The 17,726-nt window shown below is 54.1% G+C and overlaps 1 protein-coding gene and 1 long non-coding RNA gene across 2 annotated transcripts in view; one reads left to right on the forward strand and one right to left on the reverse strand.

Moving 5' to 3' along the window:
• Positions 1 to 877: 877 nt before the first annotated feature.
• On the reverse strand, positions 878 to 15,651 carry LOC119513862. Its single transcript, XR_005212702.1, has 5 exons — positions 14,646 to 15,651; positions 13,887 to 13,943; positions 8,461 to 8,555; positions 4,118 to 4,309; positions 878 to 1,388 (listed from the first exon to the last, which is right to left on the reverse strand). It is a non-coding gene; the product is annotated as an uncharacterized LOC119513862 (long non-coding RNA).
• Positions 15,652 to 16,124: 473 nt separating this feature from the next.
• The window catches only part of MGAT5B (alpha-1,6-mannosylglycoprotein 6-beta-N-acetylglucosaminyltransferase B), a 73,406-nt gene continuing 71,804 nt past the window's right edge, over positions 16,125 to 17,726 (forward strand). Inside the window, exon 1 of the mRNA XM_037809966.1 lies at positions 16,125 to 16,560. Coding sequence (XP_037665894.1) covers positions 16,493 to 16,560 — 68 coding nt within the window. The 5' untranslated portion in view covers positions 16,125 to 16,492. The remainder of the gene's footprint in view (positions 16,561 to 17,726) is intronic.

Here is a 17,726-nt window from a genome sequence, read left to right on the forward strand (position 1 = left end):
CTGATGGAGGACCTGAGGTTTACTTTCATTTAACTTTAATCTGAATATCAAGGGCCCCACGAGGCTCTGGCTACAGCCCAGCCCAGGAGCTCTTCTCCCACAAGCCCTGGGCCTCCATCCTCCCTCTTCCACCTTTATGTTCCCTGCCCTACAGCCCCACCCTGAGCTCCAGACCCAGATCTCCAGCTGCCTTCTTGACCCCTGCCCTGGGGTGTCTGCTGGGCACGTTGGATTGAAGATGGCGAAGACGCGTTAATTCCACCTTCCCTGAAAGTCCTCTGTCTCCCTCACCTCCTCAGAGAGTGGCACCCCGGCCCCCAAACCCAGGGGCCATATTCAGTTGCTTCGATCCCTCGCCTTTTGCATCTTAACCTTGAGCAGGCCACGCAGGCCCTTCCCTTCACACTCGTCCCCGACCCAACCCCCTCCCTCCACCTCCACTGCCTCGGCTGCACTCCCGGGGCCTGCCGCACCGGCCTCGCTGGCCTCCCTGCCTCCATCCTCCTCTCCTTCCAGCAGCCACTCCCTTCAAACCCAACAGCAACCAGGATAAACAAAACCACCTTCCAACTACCGAGACCCAAGACCCTATGTGATCCGGCCTCGCCCACTTCCCTGCCCTCCTCTCCTTCTGTTTTCGCCCTTTGTTTCCTATTGTTTGGGGTTAGGAGGAGTCAAGGATGATATTTTGCGTTGCTCCATGACCAGATCAGAGAACCAACCCCAGAAAACCCAGAACCCACTCAGAAATCTCATCCTTAAGACTGTTCTGGAATCACGCTTGGGACCAAAATCTGTACCAGTCAGGGTCTTCAGAGAAACAGAACCAGCAGGAGAGAGAAAGAGATTTATTTTGAGGAATTGTCTCATGCGACTGTGGGGGATGGCAAGTCTGAAGTTTGCCAGGCAGGCCTGCAGGCTGGAAACTCAGGTAGGATTTTCTGCCTCAGTCTCGAGGCAGAATTTCCTCTCCAGGAACTCCCGGTTTTTCTCTTAAGAACTTCCGGCTGATCGGATGGGGCCTGCTCAACATGTCGAGGGTAATCTCCTTAATTTAAAGACAACGGATCGTAGACGTGACCCTCCAGAGCAACGCCTAGATCGATGTTTGACCAATGCGCTGGGTCCTGCAGCCACGCGGAGGCCATGGACTGAGCGTCTTTCAGCCTCGTGCCCAGGCCCCGCACGTGCTGGTCCTGCTGCTTGGATCTCTCCTCCCCAGGTCCGTGCCTGTGTCTCCTTCTCTTCAGTTGGGTCTGAACTCAGCGTCACCCCCTGTGATGGCTTGGAGGCTTTACGGACCCCGGAAAATCACATTCTTAAAGCTCATCCACTCCTGTGGGTGTAGACCTATTGTGGGTGGGACCTCTTTTTTTTTTTTTTGGTTTCTAGAAAAATTAGAGGTAATTTATTGAGTTACTAGGAAGTTGTTATTTGCTTCCCAGGCTGCAACACTTCAAAATCAGTTAACTTCTAAGACATGTTCGGGTAAAATTGTGCACCATTATTTCTTTTTCTTTTTCTTTTTTTATTAAATTCAGTTTTATTGAAATACATTCACACACCATACAATCATCCATGATATACAATCCACTGTCCACAGTATGATAACATAGTTATGCGTTCATCACCACAATCTATCTCTGAACATTTTCCTTACATCAGAAAGAAACAGAACAAGAATAAAAAATAAAAGTGAAAAAAGAACACCCAAATCATCCCCCCATCCCACCCCATTTGTCCTTTAGTTTTTATCCCCATTCCTCCACTCATCCATACACTAGATAAAGGGGGTGTGATCCACAAGGTCTTCACAATCACACTGTCACCCCTTGTGATCTACATTATTATATAATTGTCTTCAGGAGTCCAGACTGCTGGGTTGGAGTTTGGTAGTTTTGGGTATTTACTTCCAGCTATTCCAATACATTAAAGCCTAAGAGATGTTATCTATATAGTGCATAAGAACGTCCACCAGAGTGACCTCTCGACTCCATTTGGAATCTCTCAGCCACTGAAACTATTTCGTCATATTTTGCATCCCCCTTTTGGTCAAGAAGATACTCTCAGTCCCACGATGCTGGGTCCACATTCATCCCTAGGAGTCATACTCTGCGTTGCCAGGGAGATTTACACCCCTGGGAGTCAGGTCTGTGGGTGGGACCTTTTGATTAGGTTTTTCAGCCGAGACTTGCCCCTGGTGGGTCTTAATCCTCTTAATGGAGTCTTTTATGAGAGGATGAAATTCAGAGAAAGAGAGAGAAAGACACAGAAGACAGAGAAAAAGATACAGACGCCAGTGGAGAAAGCCACCAAAGCAGAGGGGAAGCCACTGAAGCCAGAAGCTGGAAGCAATGAGAGGGAAGGAAGAGAAAGGTGAGACTGGCAAATGACACCATGTGCCTGCCATGTGACAGAAGGGTCCCGGAACACCAGCTGCATGTCTTCTGGAAGACGGGATCATCTTGATGATGCCTAGATTTTCACGGTCCCAGAACTGTAGGCTTGTAAACTAATAAATCACCATTGTTAAAAGCCAGCCCATTTCTGGTATATTGCATTTCTGCAGCTTCAGCAAACTAAAACTCCTCCCCAAAGAGGGCTTGACCCACCAGTCACTAGCATGGCTCGTGATGTGAGCTTCTTTCTGGACAGCTGATGCTTGTATCCAACTCTCCCAAGTAAAATGTGAGCCCAGGGCAGGGCTCTGTTTATGACTGTGTTCCACCAAGTGAAAACACTTGGTGGAACTATTAAAATGATGGATTACACCCCTGTGATTAGCTTATGTGACAAAGATGGTGGGATTATGCAGATTGAATTAAGATCCCAAATCAGCTGATTCAGTCAATCAAAAGGGAGATTATTCTGGGTGGGCCTGACCTAATCAGGCGACCCCTTACCCGGACCTGGTCCTCACTGCAGGAAGAGGTCTGATCATGAAAGGAATTCTGCTGCTGGCCTTGGAGAGGAAGGCTGCCTGACAGCGGCCTCTAGGAGCTGAGAAAGGTCCTTTGCCAACAGCTGGCAAGATCACAGGGACTTCAGTCTTACGGCCACAAGAAAATAAATCCTTCTAGCAACCTGAGGGAGCTCAGGGTCACTCTTTCCCTAACTGAGCCTTCCGATGAGGATGCGGCAGCTGACACGTTGATTTAGCTGGGCAGAGGACCCAGCTAAAAGTGTCAGACGCCTGACTCTTGGAAACCGTGAGATAATAAATGTGTAAGTTGTTTTAAGCCACTCAAAATAAAATAAAATGGAAACTTGTTGGCCGGCTGGCCCCGAGTCAGGCTCTCTCTGTGTGTCCCTGTTGTAGATGCGTCTTCAGCTCCATCTCTCTCTTCATTGTCCAGGATCTTTCTTTTCCCTCTCCTTGTCCTGGTCTTTGGAGTGAAGGGGAGCAGAAGGCGAAGGCTGGAATCCCTGAGGCTGTGACTTCATGCTCGGGCCCTTGGCTCTTGGCTCTGATGTGGCCAAAGCAGGGGAGGCCTGCTCTGGGACCCCAAGTGTCCTCGGGAATAGTTTCCTGTTAAACCCAGTGGGTCTGGGGTGTCTGCATCGATCCTTTGGTGCCTTTAGGTTTCACACCAACACCTACCTCCCTTTGTAGCTGAGGGAACGAGCGAAGGCGCTTCTGGGAAGAGGGGCCGGCTGCCCACACCACGGATGGAGCCGGACGGCCACTGTCCTGTTAGACGGCGGAGGGCAAACGTCCTGTGCTCTTTGATCTGGGAGGCCCTGGGCTTGCAGGCCGGCCACAGTGGCTTCAGGACGGTCTCATCTTGACCCGAGTCTACTCCAAGACAAATGTTGAGGATCTTCCCCGACCCCCATTATATCCGATCCCAGCAGCAACAAACCCCAACTTCCCTCAGAGCAGCAATATGATCCCATACTGATTATTAGGCAGGAAAGCTCCTGCTATCTTCAGCCCTGACATTAATTTCTCTAATTATAGCTGGAGCTCAGAGCAGTGCTTCCCCCTTAATCTGCTTAATGCCGACACAGGCTGCCTGCCCCACCACCTGGCCCTGCTTCTAACTTTAACCCCGTTGCTGCGGGGTTGGGAGTTTTCCGATGGGGAGGTGGAGGGGTGGGGGGGCACGGAGCTCACCTGGCAGGATTCAGGCTCCAGGACCAGCTCCAGTTGAGTGGGGCTGGGGCTTCTCCTCTGGCCTGGCCCCGTGTGAGATCCTGGTGACGTGACATCCTGGGGGAGGGGCATCCGGTTATCCAGGATCTTGGCTGGTCCATGCACGCAGGTGTGAGCTGTGTGCAAAAGAGCATGTACAGAGTAGTTGTGTGCCTGCCAATGGGAAAGATGGATTAGGTTTAGGTTTGAAGCCCGGGCTTCATTTCTATGCTGATGTCAGAAAATCAATTGGTGTTTGATCAAGGCAGGAGCTCAGCCTGTATTTCCTTGAGTGTAACCGTCCCTGGTCATCTGTGCTGTGATGAGGGAGACGGCAGCAGAGATTGTGCTGAGCTGATGCGTGGCCAGGTGCCCTCTGGGGCTTGGGTCCTCCCGTTGCCCCTGCCTGCTGTCATTCATGCCTGCTGGGCACCCTCCTTGTTGGAGAGCATCTGTAAGTCCCTGCCAGGTGGTGCTGCCTGAAATGCACTGTGGATTAAGGCAAGAGGCCAGTCCAGCACCTTTACCCCCAAGACTCATTGCAGGAATATTTTAGCCACACAATTAACAAGCTTGATCTATAAAAACATAGGAGCTAAATATTCTTTTCAAGCATGCAGCAAAACGTGCAATGTTTCTGCCCAGGGAAGCCCATTAGAGACCCAGCACCCAAGGTCTCCGCTGCTCCCATACCCACTTCTGCTGAACAGCACCCAAATTCCAGCCCCTGGGAAGAAAAGCAGGTGTTCAGCATAAATCACATTGTTTGCACCAACAGTCTAGGCCTGGTGGGGATCCTTATCAGTCAGGGAATGGAGAAAATGGTTCAAGTGCCGCGTTCCCAGAGGCCTGCTGAAAGCCAGCCTTGCAAGCAGACTGTGCTAAAGATGGTGGCTGCAGGGCTCACAACCCGGGAGGTCTTGTCTCAGTCCAGGACATGGCCAGGCTCTCCCAGGACCTAGTCTCTCCTGTCCCCATCTTTTTTCCCTATAAATAAACACAAGGCTGCTTTCCTCTTAGCTTTCTCCCATCTTCTACCAGCTGCGACCTCTGGTTTCCTCACTCCCTGCCATCGGGACCTCCCGTTATACTCAAGACACGGCCGTGGACTGGGGAGCATGGTACCTGTTTCAAAGAGCCCCTCTCTCTACTAGTTCTTTTAAATTTTTCTTCTATTCTTGCTGCTTACTGGTAACTGTATTTATACCATCTCTACCACACCAGATAAATTTTCCTAAGACCTCCATGAAAGGGCCTTAACTTTGGAGGCTTGAGGTCATTTTTATTGGCTAGGGTTGGGGGGTGGGGTGAGGATGTCTAACCCGTGAGAGGCTGGTGACCTCTTTGCAAACAGATGCCTCTTCCAGACGCCCTCCAAAAACATCACTCATTTGATGGAGCAGAAAGTGCCTGTTGCCTGTATTAGTTATCTCTTGCTGTGTAACAAATTATCCCCAAACTGAGCAACTTGAAACAACAAGCTTCTACTATTCACATCTTCTGAGGGTAAGGAATCTGGGGGTGGCTTAGCTGGGGGTTCCGGCTCAGGGTCTCTCACAAGGTTGTGGTCAGTTCTCAGCTGAAGGGCTGGGGACCCAATTCCAAGCTCACTCACACTGCTGTTGGCAGGAGGCAGCACCTCCTTGCCCCACGGGCTCTTCCTTAGCACACTTCCTAGATGCCTCCAAAGTGAGTAGCCGAGAGAAAGAGAGAGAGAGAAAGAGCCAGCACCCAAGGCAGCTGCAGCAGGCATTTTAAAAACTTCTATTTAAAAATTTAAAAACTTTTATTTAAAATTGTCAACCAATTCTCCCCGCCTCCCTCATGCCCTGGTAATCTCTAATCTATTTACTGTTTTTATGAATTTACAGCAGACTTTTAGAACCTAATCCCAGGAGTGATGTGGCACCACTCCTGCCATCTGCTGTAGTCCCACACCAGCCCTGGTACAAGGTGGGGGGGGGGCACACAAAGTGCGAGTTCCAGGAGGGGGTCACTGGGACCCGTTACTACGGTGCTCATCTCACTTAAGTTCCAAATGAGGAATTCAATTTATGTACATTAAATCGTGCAAAGCATGGCAGGGGCTACAAGAAACTAGTACCACAGGCTGCCTGCAGGGAGGAGAGCAGGGAGTCTAGGGGAGGCAGGGGTGGAAGGGAGATGTTTCAATACCAACCCTTTGAAATGCTTTCTAATTCTGCATCATATGCAAGTACTACTTTTTCAAACAAAAATTTGAACCAAAACAAGGAGGTAGAAGAGAGGAGGAAGAAGAAAAAGGGTATGCACAAGAATAGCACTATTCACAGTAGCCAAAAGGCGGAAACAACCCCAGTGTCCATCAAGGGGTGAGTGGAGAACCAACACGTGGTCTCGCTGTACAGTGGGGTATTATCCAGCCATAAAAAGGAATGAAGTTCTGATACCTGCTACAATGATCCAAGCCAGACACAAAAGGCTGCATATCGTTTGATGCCATGTATATGAAATATCCAAAATAGGTAAATCCACAGAGACAGTTACAGACTGATGGTTGCCAGGGGCTGGGGAAGGGGGAATGGGCAGGAGATGCCTGATAGGTTTTCTTTTGGGGTGAAAAAATGTTTTGGAAGGAGTTAGCGTGACAGCTGTACAACATCGTGAATATACTAAATGCAACTGAATTGTTTGCTTTAAAATGGTTCATTTTGTGTTATGTGAGTTTTACCTCAATAATGATAAAAAGAATACTTTTTATTTTATTATTTGTATTTGTATTTCATTCTTTATGTCAGAAAGGCCCAGTCAACAGGAAGGGCTCTGGGCATAGGATCTGTGAACCTCGAGGCTCAGGACCCCAGCTGCCCTGGCTGAGCACAAGCTGCAGCCCCAAGTCCCTGAGCCTTGCTCTGGAAGGACCTGGAATTCCAGGTTGCAGAGAGAGGAGGTGTGGGCACATCAGCAGCACAAGCGACTCCACCACCCAACCAGCAATCAACCAAAACTGCCCTTAGGGGCAGACATCAAACAATGCCTTGTAAATAACTGCATTTTCAAAATGCACAAGAAAATGACAAAAGTCTGCTATTAACCTCAGGCCTCCTGCATCTCCAGGTGTGGCTTGCAGACTGACTGGGTGAGGGAAGGTGTCACGGTTGCCTGAGATGCTAACTGCAAGCCCATCTACTTCATGTCTCTTAACCCAACACCTGGTTTCTCTAAGAAACAGGAAGAAAGAATAGTTTCACCTCCCTTGGTGAGGCCTGAGAATTACCCTGGACCCATCCTCATCGATAAATCAACAAAGTAAATGGAGAAGAGGGGCATTAGCACCTGGAGGAAGGACCCTGCCCCAGGGGGAAGATATCCTGCGTCAGGGTGCAGGTTGTAGGTGTTGAGCGGGGAGAAGGCCCCTGGGCCTGGGGCTTCCTGTGAGGGGATGGGGTGCCAGGCCCAGCCGGATGCATGACAGCCACAACTGATCGCATCAATGCTTCACCACACGGCGCTAGGAGGGAGAGATTCTCAAGGTGCCCATTCATGGGTTGAGGCAGGAAACGGGCTTTGGTCCATGTGGCCTAGAAGGCAGCACTGGGATTTGGACCCAGTTCACGTCCAAAGATGCTCCCAACGTCTGTGCAATATCCTGGAGAGTTTAGGGCCCACTCAGTGTGAGACAAGACTCTTCCCTTAACCACGTGCAAACGGATTTCTTTATATTTCAAATACAGCACACTGAATTGTTTAAAAGCCTGTCAATGGCCTTTTGGAAGATAACAATTCTGAGACATCGAATGGTCCCTGGACGGCCAGCAGCCCCGAGGCAGAGAGGAGGTTGGACAGCTCGGGGCGGGGAGTGGGGGCTGCCCCTACCTGTGTTGATGTGACTCTTCCTTCAAGTCAAGAGCCGCTGAGGACAAAGTCGGGACATTCCCCAGCTGAGGTCGTTGGGCTCCACGGAGGGCAAGGCTGGGCCGGCCACATCTGGGGACCAGGGGCGGCAGAGCGGCCACAGCCTGGAAGCAGAGCTGAGAGGCTCTGAGACCTTTCAGGGTGATAACCTCACGTTCCACAAAACACTTCCTACTCCCACGCGGTGTGGGGGTGGCATTAAGAGGAGGTGGCAGAGACCACCCGAGTCACCTGTCAGGGCCTGGACCCAGCAGCAAGAAGAGGGGCAGGGGGTGGCGCCAGGTGGAGAGCTGGGGACCGGCCTTGGGGCAGAGGGTGAGGGGCGGGCACTCTGGGATCCCGAATGAAAGTGCAGGGTGGGGAGGGTGGAGAGGGATGGGGGCACGGGGAGTGGGGGAAGGCGTGAGGAGCCGATGTGTCCCTGCAGGTACCTCTTTTTCCTGGGTCTTCAGCAGCCCCTCAGCATCACCTCCCCGAGCGTCTGCTTTCTCTGATAAGCCTGGACAAGACCCAATCCGTTACCATCCTAAAAATTAATAAAAAAAATAAAAGCAGAACCTTCAGCTCAGAGAACTGCTGAGATGACTCATGGCTTTATTAGCATACTTCACTTTTACATTTATCGAATTAAACCAGCAGCCAAGGGGCACTTAATTAAGATTCGTTTTCATCAGTTGGAGAAGAGAAGATGGGGAAGAGAAAGAAACGAAGACCCATATTCTAGGAGGAAAATCTTAAGTGCCCGAAATAACATGCCAGAGGCCCTCTGGAGGTCAGGAAGAGCTCCCACCGGGACCCTCGGGCAGAGCCTGGGAACTTGGCTCCTTCAGCGTCTTCTCTCCTTTAGTTGTTGGTGAATTAGAGAAAGAGCATATACTCGGGGCCTGGTGCACGCTTCACCATCCACGCTCTGTCTGTATGTGTAAGAGCACAGGGCAGCCAGCAGGCCCAGGCTGGGAAACGAAATCGGGGTTCAAATCCAGGCTCTCTCTTCCTAATGGTGCATTTGTGGGAGCATGAATCAGGATGTAAGTCACACACCATTTACTCACCCTTTCAAAGATTAAAGCACAGTGGTTTTTAGTGGATTCATAGGGCTGTGCAACCATCACCACTGTTCAATTTTAGAATATTTCATCACCCCCATTCTAGTTTGCCAATGCTGCCGGAATGCAAAACACCAGAGATGGATCGGCTTTTATAAAAGGGGGTTAATTTGGTTACACACTTACAGTCTTAAGGCCATAAAGTGTCCAAGGTAACACATCAGCAATTGAGTACCTTCACTGGAGGATGGCCAGTGGTGTCCGGAAAACCTCTGTTAGCTGGGAAGGCACGTGGCTGGCGTCTGCTCCAAAGTTTTGGCTTCAAAATGGCTTTCTCCCAGGACCTTCCTCTCTAGGCTGTAGTTTCTCAAAAATGTCACTCTTAGTTGCACTTGGGATATTTGTCCTCTCTCAGCTTCTCCGGAGCAAGAGTCTGCTTTCAATGGCCGTCTTCAAACTGTCTCTCATCTGTAGCTCCTGTGCTTTCTTCAAAGTGTCCCTCTTGGCTGTAGCTCCTCTTCAAAATGTCACTCACAGCTGCACTGAGTTCCCTCTGCCCATCAGCTCATTTATGGCTCCACTGATCAAGGCCCACCCTGAATGGGTGGGGCCATGCCTCCATGGAAATACCTCATCGGTTATTACCTACAGTTGGGTGGGGCACATTTCCATGCAAACAACCCAATCCAAATGTTCCAACCCAATCCCCACCAATATGTCTGCCCCACAAGATTGCATCAAAGAACATGGCTTTTTCTGGGGGACATAGTACATTCAAACCAGCACACCCCCCAAAAGAAAACTTGTACCCATTAGCAGTCTCTCCCAACCCAATCTCCTGGCAACCACTAGTCTGCTTTCCATCCATATAGATTTCCTTGTTCTGGACCTTCATAGGAATGGAATCATATAAACGAGAACTTTCAAGACTGGCTTCTTTCACTTAGCATAATGTTTTCAAGGTTCATTCGTGTTGTAGCAGGAGCAGACCACCATTCCTTTTTATGGCTGAATAATATTCCACTTTATGGACCACATTTGTTATCCATTCCTTGGTTGATGGATATGTGGGTTGTTTCCACCTTTTGGCTGTTATGAATAAAGCTGCTATGGATATTCATGTACAAGGTTTTCCATTTTGGACCTATATTTTCAATTCTCTTGGGTACAGATACACCTAGACGTGAAGTTACTTATTTTTTGAGCCTTAGTGTTTGTCTGTGAAACAGGAGTGACACCTCACAGGGTTATTTGTGCAAATTGATGAGCTGAGGTTAGAAAGTGCTTGGTACAAGGCGGACGGGAAGAAATGGAAGCTGATGATGTGATTGTTTTATCTTTCTCTGTGCCTGCATCCATTCCTCTAGGAGCTTAGAATTTAGTAGGAAAATAAGACATAAACAAAAGTCAGCACTTACTACACATCAGGCCTGGTGAGAAGCTCTTGGGTGCGACAGTCACTTTAGGGATGGGGAAACTGAGGCTTGGGGAGTGATTAGCTAGTGGTCACACTTGATAGGAGGTGGAGCCGGGAGGGATGCCAGAGGAGCACCCTGCCTGCCCCCGCCCCCCCACTCCGGTGCCTGCCCCTTCACAGGCAGGGCAGGGGTCGGCCCACACCCTGAGGGCTGTGTGGGTAAAACTAAGCAGATTTGGAAACGGAGGCCCAGAAGTCTCTGATCTGCCCAGGGATGATGCCCCAAGTGAGGGGGGATTTTCCTAAAGGAAACAGGTTTGGGGACAGTGGAGAGGAGGGAAGTGAATTGGGGGCAGGGACTCTTTGAATGATGTGGGCTGGGTGGGGTGGGGATGGGTATTTCATGAGAGGTAAAAGTGAGGTGCAGAAGGCAAAGTGGGGAGCAGCTCCGGCCCCCTGAAATCCTGCATCGGCCTCACCTGGAGAGAAATCAAGGCAGAAGGGGCATCTTTGGGGGAGCTGGGGTCCTGGGGTGCTCGGGGAGCAGAAGGAGGGAACTGAGGCAGCTGGGTGGAGCAGCTCTCTGTGCTTGGTGGCCTACGTGCCAACACTCCGAGTGGCACCAGCAGCTCTTGGAGGGACAGAGGGAGCCCTTTCCCAGGGGCCCCAGCCCTGGGTGTGCTGTGCTCAGGCCACCCCTTGGATGCCTGCCACCAGGGTTTTGGGCCCAATATACCCTGGAGAGTAGGGGTCTGTGGGGTATTGGTCCTGATTTTGGAGACACGCTCTGCCGTGAGACCTTGGGCAACCTACATCACCTCTGACCTGTTTCTCACCTGTAAAGTGGGGATCTGAGCTCACGTGTGAAGAGCATCCTGGCAGTGGTAGCTCAGAAGAGATGGTGTGCACGCGTTTTCTTCTGCTGCTACAACAAAGCACTGCAAGCTCAGTGGCTTAAAACAACGCAAACAGTCCTGGAGGCCAGATCTCCAAAAGGGGTCTCTCTGGGCAAAAAGCAAGGTGTCAGCTGGGCTGTTTCTTCCGGAAGCTCTGGGGGAGGATCCATTTCCATGCCTCTTCCAGCTTCCAGAGGCCCCCACATACCGTCTTCGAAGCTGGCCATGGCCGGTTGGGTCTTTGTCACATTACGTCTCTGGTTCTGACCCTCTGCCTCCCTCTTCCACACATAAGGACCCTTGCCATGACACCAGGACCACCCAATAATCCAGAACATGCTCCCCATCTCCAGATCCTTAACTTAAATAAAATAAAAATGTAAATGTGGCACCACATTCAGAGTTCCTGGTTCATTTCCTGCCATGTCCATGGCAGACATTTGTTAACTGGTAGCTCGTGATTGTCAGAAGTGAACCGTCCACCTGTGTTTCCAGCACTGGGCTGGGGTCTGTCTGGGAGGGCCCTTGTCCAGTCCTGCCCATCCCCTACTCCCTACCACACACACACACACACACACACACACACACACACACTCACATACACACAAACACATATGTGCACAAATGCATGCACACATGCACACACGCTCACACAAATGAACACACACCTGCACAATGCTCTTACACACGTGCACATATGCACATACATGCACACATGCACACACATGCACACATGCTCTCACACACACTTGCACACGTGTGCACACATGCATGGCAGCTACCATCCTTGCAGAATGGGGAAAGCACAATAGCTCTGCTCCCAGCTCCCACAAGCTGTGGGGCAGAATGGCCTTCTGGCATAAATAAAAATAAACCCCAGACACTGCTTCTCAACCCAAGGATTAGCCTAAATGTTGTGAAACAGAAAGCATGAAATATGCATTGGAGGGGCAGCTATCCCCACTCCACGGCCTCTGCGTGCGCGGCTCAAGGCGCCGGTGTCTGCGTGGGGCTGCTTGTTCTCTGCGTGGCGTGACTGTTGATGATTTGTGCACAGTGACAGTAAATGTTGTTATGCCATTATTTATGCTCCGCACACCAGCAAAGGACAATGGCCTATTGCCTCTTAATGTGCTGTCTGCTGCTGCAATCGGAGCACATTAAATGGGGATTTCAAACATGGTAAACTGCTTGTTTCTTTCTTGCCTCTTGCCACCCAGGACCTGTCTGTGAGCTCCAGAAGCAATTGTGAAAGGCTGGGAGCAGTGGTCAAGGCTCAGATGCCCAGGGAGGCTCCCGGGGGCCAATGAGGGGGTGAGGAGGACCCCAGGAAGTGGCCCATCTTTCCCACCCCCAGCGCGCACCTGGGAGTGGAGACCACCCACCTGGGGACAGATAGGTGCTGTGCAGCTGGGTGGGAGGGGGTGGGAGGGGGTTGGCTGCAGGGAAGCTGGGCTCCTGGGTGGGCAGGGCTGGCTGGCTCCCTGCTCTGTCCTCTGGTTGACACCGCAGGGACCCAGATGGCAGGCCTGCAAATGGGTTTTACTGGTCTTGCAGAATGTTCTAAAAATATTGAGCCTGCATTTTAAAATGATGTGACTTCACACAAGCAACCAGACTCCCGGCTTCTCTTGATATAACCGGACCCACATTCACACAAAGCCATGGTGGCATGTCCCCTTCGGAGGCCTGAGTTCTGGGCTGTCTCTAACCACTCACACTCCTCCCCAGGTCCCCATGGTGGGGGGCCCCCTGGGGGAGGGAGGAGCCTCAAAGAGCCCATGCTGACACCAAGTCTGCCCTCTACCCCCACAAGCCTGTGGCTCCCTTTATAGCCCCAAAGAGAAGGGGGCTCGGGGCTCAGAATTTGATACAACCTTGACCTGAGTACTTAGATGTGTCCTCCAGCCAGAGTGCACCCCAATTCCAACTGCCCTATCGTCCCTCGCTTGCTTAAGGTAACTCCTCCCCCATCGGAAAGCAATGGGAGATTTGTCTAGAACTGTTGTTCTCCACCCTAGACAGTTATGTTGGCAGAAACTATGGCACTTAAAAAAAAAAATAATGCCCTAACCCCACCTCAGTAGGGCACTAAAAGGAAATAAGGACTCCTCTTCATTAGGTTCTGTGGGTGGCTCTGCTGTGCAGACAGGGTTGATCACTGATCTGCAGGGCAGGGTCTTGGTTTGGCTTCCCCAGAAGCAGATTCGGAGACAAGGATTCAAGTGCAAATACTTGGGGGGTGATTCTAGGAGCACGGAGAGGGGAGGGGAGGATGAGACGCAGAATCGTGGGCAACGGGAGCTCAAACCCACCAAGGAATTCTGGGGCCCGTGTGGAACACGCCTCGGAGTGTCCCACCAGAGGGAGAGAGAATGGAGGGGTCGATCCATTGCTTAACTCCTGGCCCTTCTGTCTGTGCCTGGGCATGTTCTAGCATATTCCCTCAGCCAGGAAAACACCTCAGGTAGACAGTCGAAGGTGTCTCAGTAACCTACCTTTAGCATGTAGAGGTGAATGTACCTGGAATGTGGGCGGGGCACAAGTGGCACCTGCTACAGATAGAGAATAACAATAATCAATAATCATAACCACCACGGATTGAGGGTCTATTTACATGCATTCACGATTCTCAGTTCTCATAATAACCCTACCAAGCAGGTACGGTAAATAGCTCCAATGTACAGTGCAGGAAACCAAGGCAGGGAGAGGTTGTACGCAAGTTTGTAACATGGGGACTCAATTTTTCTCTCAATGTCTACAGCACAGCGGAGAGCAAGCAGGGTCTTTCACCGAACCCTACTGCAGACGTGGGGCTGAGAAAAGGGAATCAGACCCTGCATGGGACATGAAGCTGGGCAACTTGACTCACAAAATATCTTTCGCTTTTCCTCGTTTTAACCTCCCTGCTTGGCCCCGAGTCAAATGGCGGAGGCGACCCTCCCTGTCCCTGCCTCAGAGTCCAGATCCGAGAGCAGAGTCCAGAGGGTGTGGGGAGCACCCCCTCAATGACCATGTCTTCCGGGGAGACCCCCTCTTCCACCCTCAGGGCATCAAGTGCCAGGTTTGAATGCAACCCCCGAGCTTACAGCAGAGAGACATGTAATTGAATGTTCCATTTCCTTACTTATCATGAACGTGGCTTTGGCCTTGACAACCCAGAGACTAAATTATTGCTGACGTGTGTGGCAGAAATAGGCGCCCAGCAACTAGGTGTGTGATTTAGAGGCACCAAGAAGACCTCTGGCCTCAAATACCTCCTTCGCCAGCCTGCCACGATGCGTGCATTTCCCACCACCATTTGTCGCTCTTCTGCATGAAGGTGCGGTCAGTGTGTCCTTGTTAAACGCAAATCTGTTACCTAGAGGGAGCAACACGTTAATCTGCCAACACCAATTTATCATTCCTTCTCACGTGAGCAGAGAGCAAGGCGATGAGATAATGGAACACAGGACAGGCGAATTTTGGTGAAGAAGGAACAGGAAAATCAGGGAGCAGAAGTCACCGGGACTGAGAAATGGCTTGGGAGGGGGACTGGCAGGTGGCAGGACAGGCAGCACAGGGGCTTTGTCCAGGGGTGGGGCCTGAGGGGGATGGAGGGGTTTCTCCTCGCTCAAGCCACCTGCAGAATCACCGTCTGGGATGAGAAAGATCTTAGGGCACCACTTTCCACTTGACCCAGCCTTGGGCGTGGTGTGCGCCTGCCCAGGGAAGGTCTCCTCCGACCCGCCCCTGCAACCGCGAAAGCCTCTCCAAAGTCAAGAAATGAAAGTACGTAGGGACGTGTAGATGCTGAAAACCGAGGCCTACAGGTTTGAGAGTTGGTGGAGACTTGGCCAACTTCTGCTCACTTTGGGTTTGTAATGGAGGAGCTCGGCTTGGGAGACTTCCCGTCACTGGGCTACGTCCCTCACTCTACTGGAGGCTCTGAGACCGGAACCCCCTCTCTGGGCTCTCTGGAAAGGCCTGGGCGCCACAGGGCCAAGTTAGTATCAGACCAGGAAGAAAGGGGAGCCACGGAGCTTCTGCCCAGGGATCAGTGCTGGAAGCGAAACCCTACTCGGTGGGCGGTGGCGGGGGCTGACGCCCGTGGGGCGCAGAGGCAGCGCCGGGAGCCAGTGCCCTGGCCCGGGAGGAAACGAGGGTCTCCGCCCCGGGCCGGCCTCACGCCCTCTAGGCAGGAGGCGAAGCAGCGCTCGGCCCTCGGGGCTGGTGGCGCCCGGGATGCTCCCGAAAGCGCGCCCCGGGGAGGCTGCGCGGCCGGGGGAGGTGGAGCCCCGCCGGCGGGTTCCGCCTGCACGCCCGCCCCCGCGCCCACCTCCGCGCCCCGCGCCCCCCGCCCCACGGCGGGAGGACGCACGGCCGCGCCGGGTCCACGAGGTGGCGCCCGCGCGCCGAGGAGCCTGGCGGCCGCTCCAGGGCCCGCCCCAGCCGCGCTCGGCCGCCTCCTCCCGGGAAACAATGCGGCGCCTCCGGGCGTAGCGCCGCGCGGGGCCGGACGCCGGACAGCGACCGCGGGCGGCCGAGCGAGCAGCGGGCGAGCGCGCGCGCGGCGGGGCCGGGCGGGCGCGGGGCGCCCTCCCCGAGAAGCATGGGCGCCGCGCGGCGCGGGGCTGGGGCGAGGCGCGGCCCGGAGGCGCGGAGACCCGGGCGCGGGCGGGGGGCCGCCCCTAGCCGGCACCGAGGGCGCGGCGGCCGGGGATGAGGGCGCCCGCGGCGGGGAGCCCGTCTGCGCGCCGCAGCGCCGTCCCGCCCAGCGAGCGAGCCCGAGCAGGCAGACGCGCGGCCGGCGGTCTGGGGGCGCGCCGCCTCCCGGTCCCCGAAATGTGAAGCGGGCAGGGCGGAGAGACGCAGAGACGGCCGAGCCGAGCGCCCTCGCCGCCCTCCGGCAGCCGCCGCTTGCTCCTGCCCCTTCCTGCCGAGGCCGAGCCGACCCCGCGGGCCGCGGTCGGGGATCCGAGGTCGCCAAGCCTCCGCGCCTCCAGCCTCGCTCGGAGCCGGCTTCAGGCCGGGGGCAGGTTCGCGGCCCAGACGCGGCAGGAGCCGGGACCCGGACGGCGCGTCCGGCCTCGCCCGCGGCTCCTCGCCCAGACAAGTTTGAACAATGATCACAGTCAACCCCGATGGGAAGATAATGGTCAGAAGATGCCTGGTCACTCTGAGACCCTTTCGGTAAAGTTCTCTCCCGGTGGGCGCGGGGAGGTCTTTTTCCCCCAGGTGACGCGCGGGGTAAGGGTGGGCGAGGTCGCTCCCCGCGAGGGTGCACGTCCGGGCGGCAGAGGTGGCAGCTCGTGCTCCAGCTTTGGGGTTGGGGAGGAAGGTTGTGATGGTGATGACGGCCAGTGGGCTGGGGCGACGGATGGAGGTGGGGTTCGGGTGGGGCGGGGCGTGTAATTCTGGGGACCTGTCCCGAGTTGGTCGAGGGGCAGGGAACTCTGGTGTGATGTTGGGAACCCAGGCAGAAAACATCGGGTGCAGTTCCTGGACCCGGGCAGTCATTCCAGCCAGCGCGCCCTTGCCTGCCTCTGGGGGCCCTTCGCCACCTCCCCGACGGCCCCACCCCGACGGCTAACAGCAAAATTAGCACCTTTGTGTTCCAGCGGCTCCTGCCTCGCGTCCAGCCCTTTGGCTCCTAGATCAGCACCCCCAACCCGGCCACTAGCACCCACCACCCCACCTTTATTTCTCTCCGCCCGGCAGGGTGCGGACCTGCCCACGACGGGAGGGTCCCCGAGATTGTGGCGAGAACCTCTTGCAGGGAGACTCTCCCGACCTCGGGTGGTGGAGACACCGGTGCAGAGGCGCATAAGTGGCGAAGGGACAGCTGGATCCCGGACCGCGGCGGGAGGGAGCGTGGAGGGTGCCCTGAGGCAAGACCTCCCCTCCCACCCCCCACATCTGGGGTCCAAGACCTGGCAGGGTTGGGACCGCGAGGGACTCGCGGGGGCTTTGCTGATCCCACCGCAGGGGTCCCTGAGCCTGGCCGGGCAGGAGCAGTTCCAGGCGTCCACGGAGCCCGGCCCGCCGCCGGGGCAGGGGAGGGGACGCTGTGCGATGGGTGTTCTATCAGAGTAGAGCTGGGCCACTGAGGGTGCCCAGGGAACAGCGGGTGCCGGGGCGGGGGGGCCCAGACTCCAGACGTGGAGACAGACAGGTGGGGCCAGAGCGCGGGATGGAGCTGCGAGGGCAAGTGGAAGCGCCCCAGGTTTGAACTTGGGGGAGGGCCGGGTTTGAGACCCTCTCTCGGGTTCCCTGGCTGGAGCCCTCCTCCGCTCCCAGGCCTTCTTTGGTCCCTCTCCTGCTCTAGCCTGGTAGACACCGTGGCTCACCGGCTCCTG

Source organism: Choloepus didactylus, chromosome 18 (assembly GCF_015220235.1).
Source record: "Choloepus didactylus isolate mChoDid1 chromosome 18, mChoDid1.pri, whole genome shotgun sequence".
Classification (NCBI taxonomy): domain Eukaryota; kingdom Metazoa; phylum Chordata; class Mammalia; order Pilosa; family Megalonychidae; genus Choloepus; species Choloepus didactylus.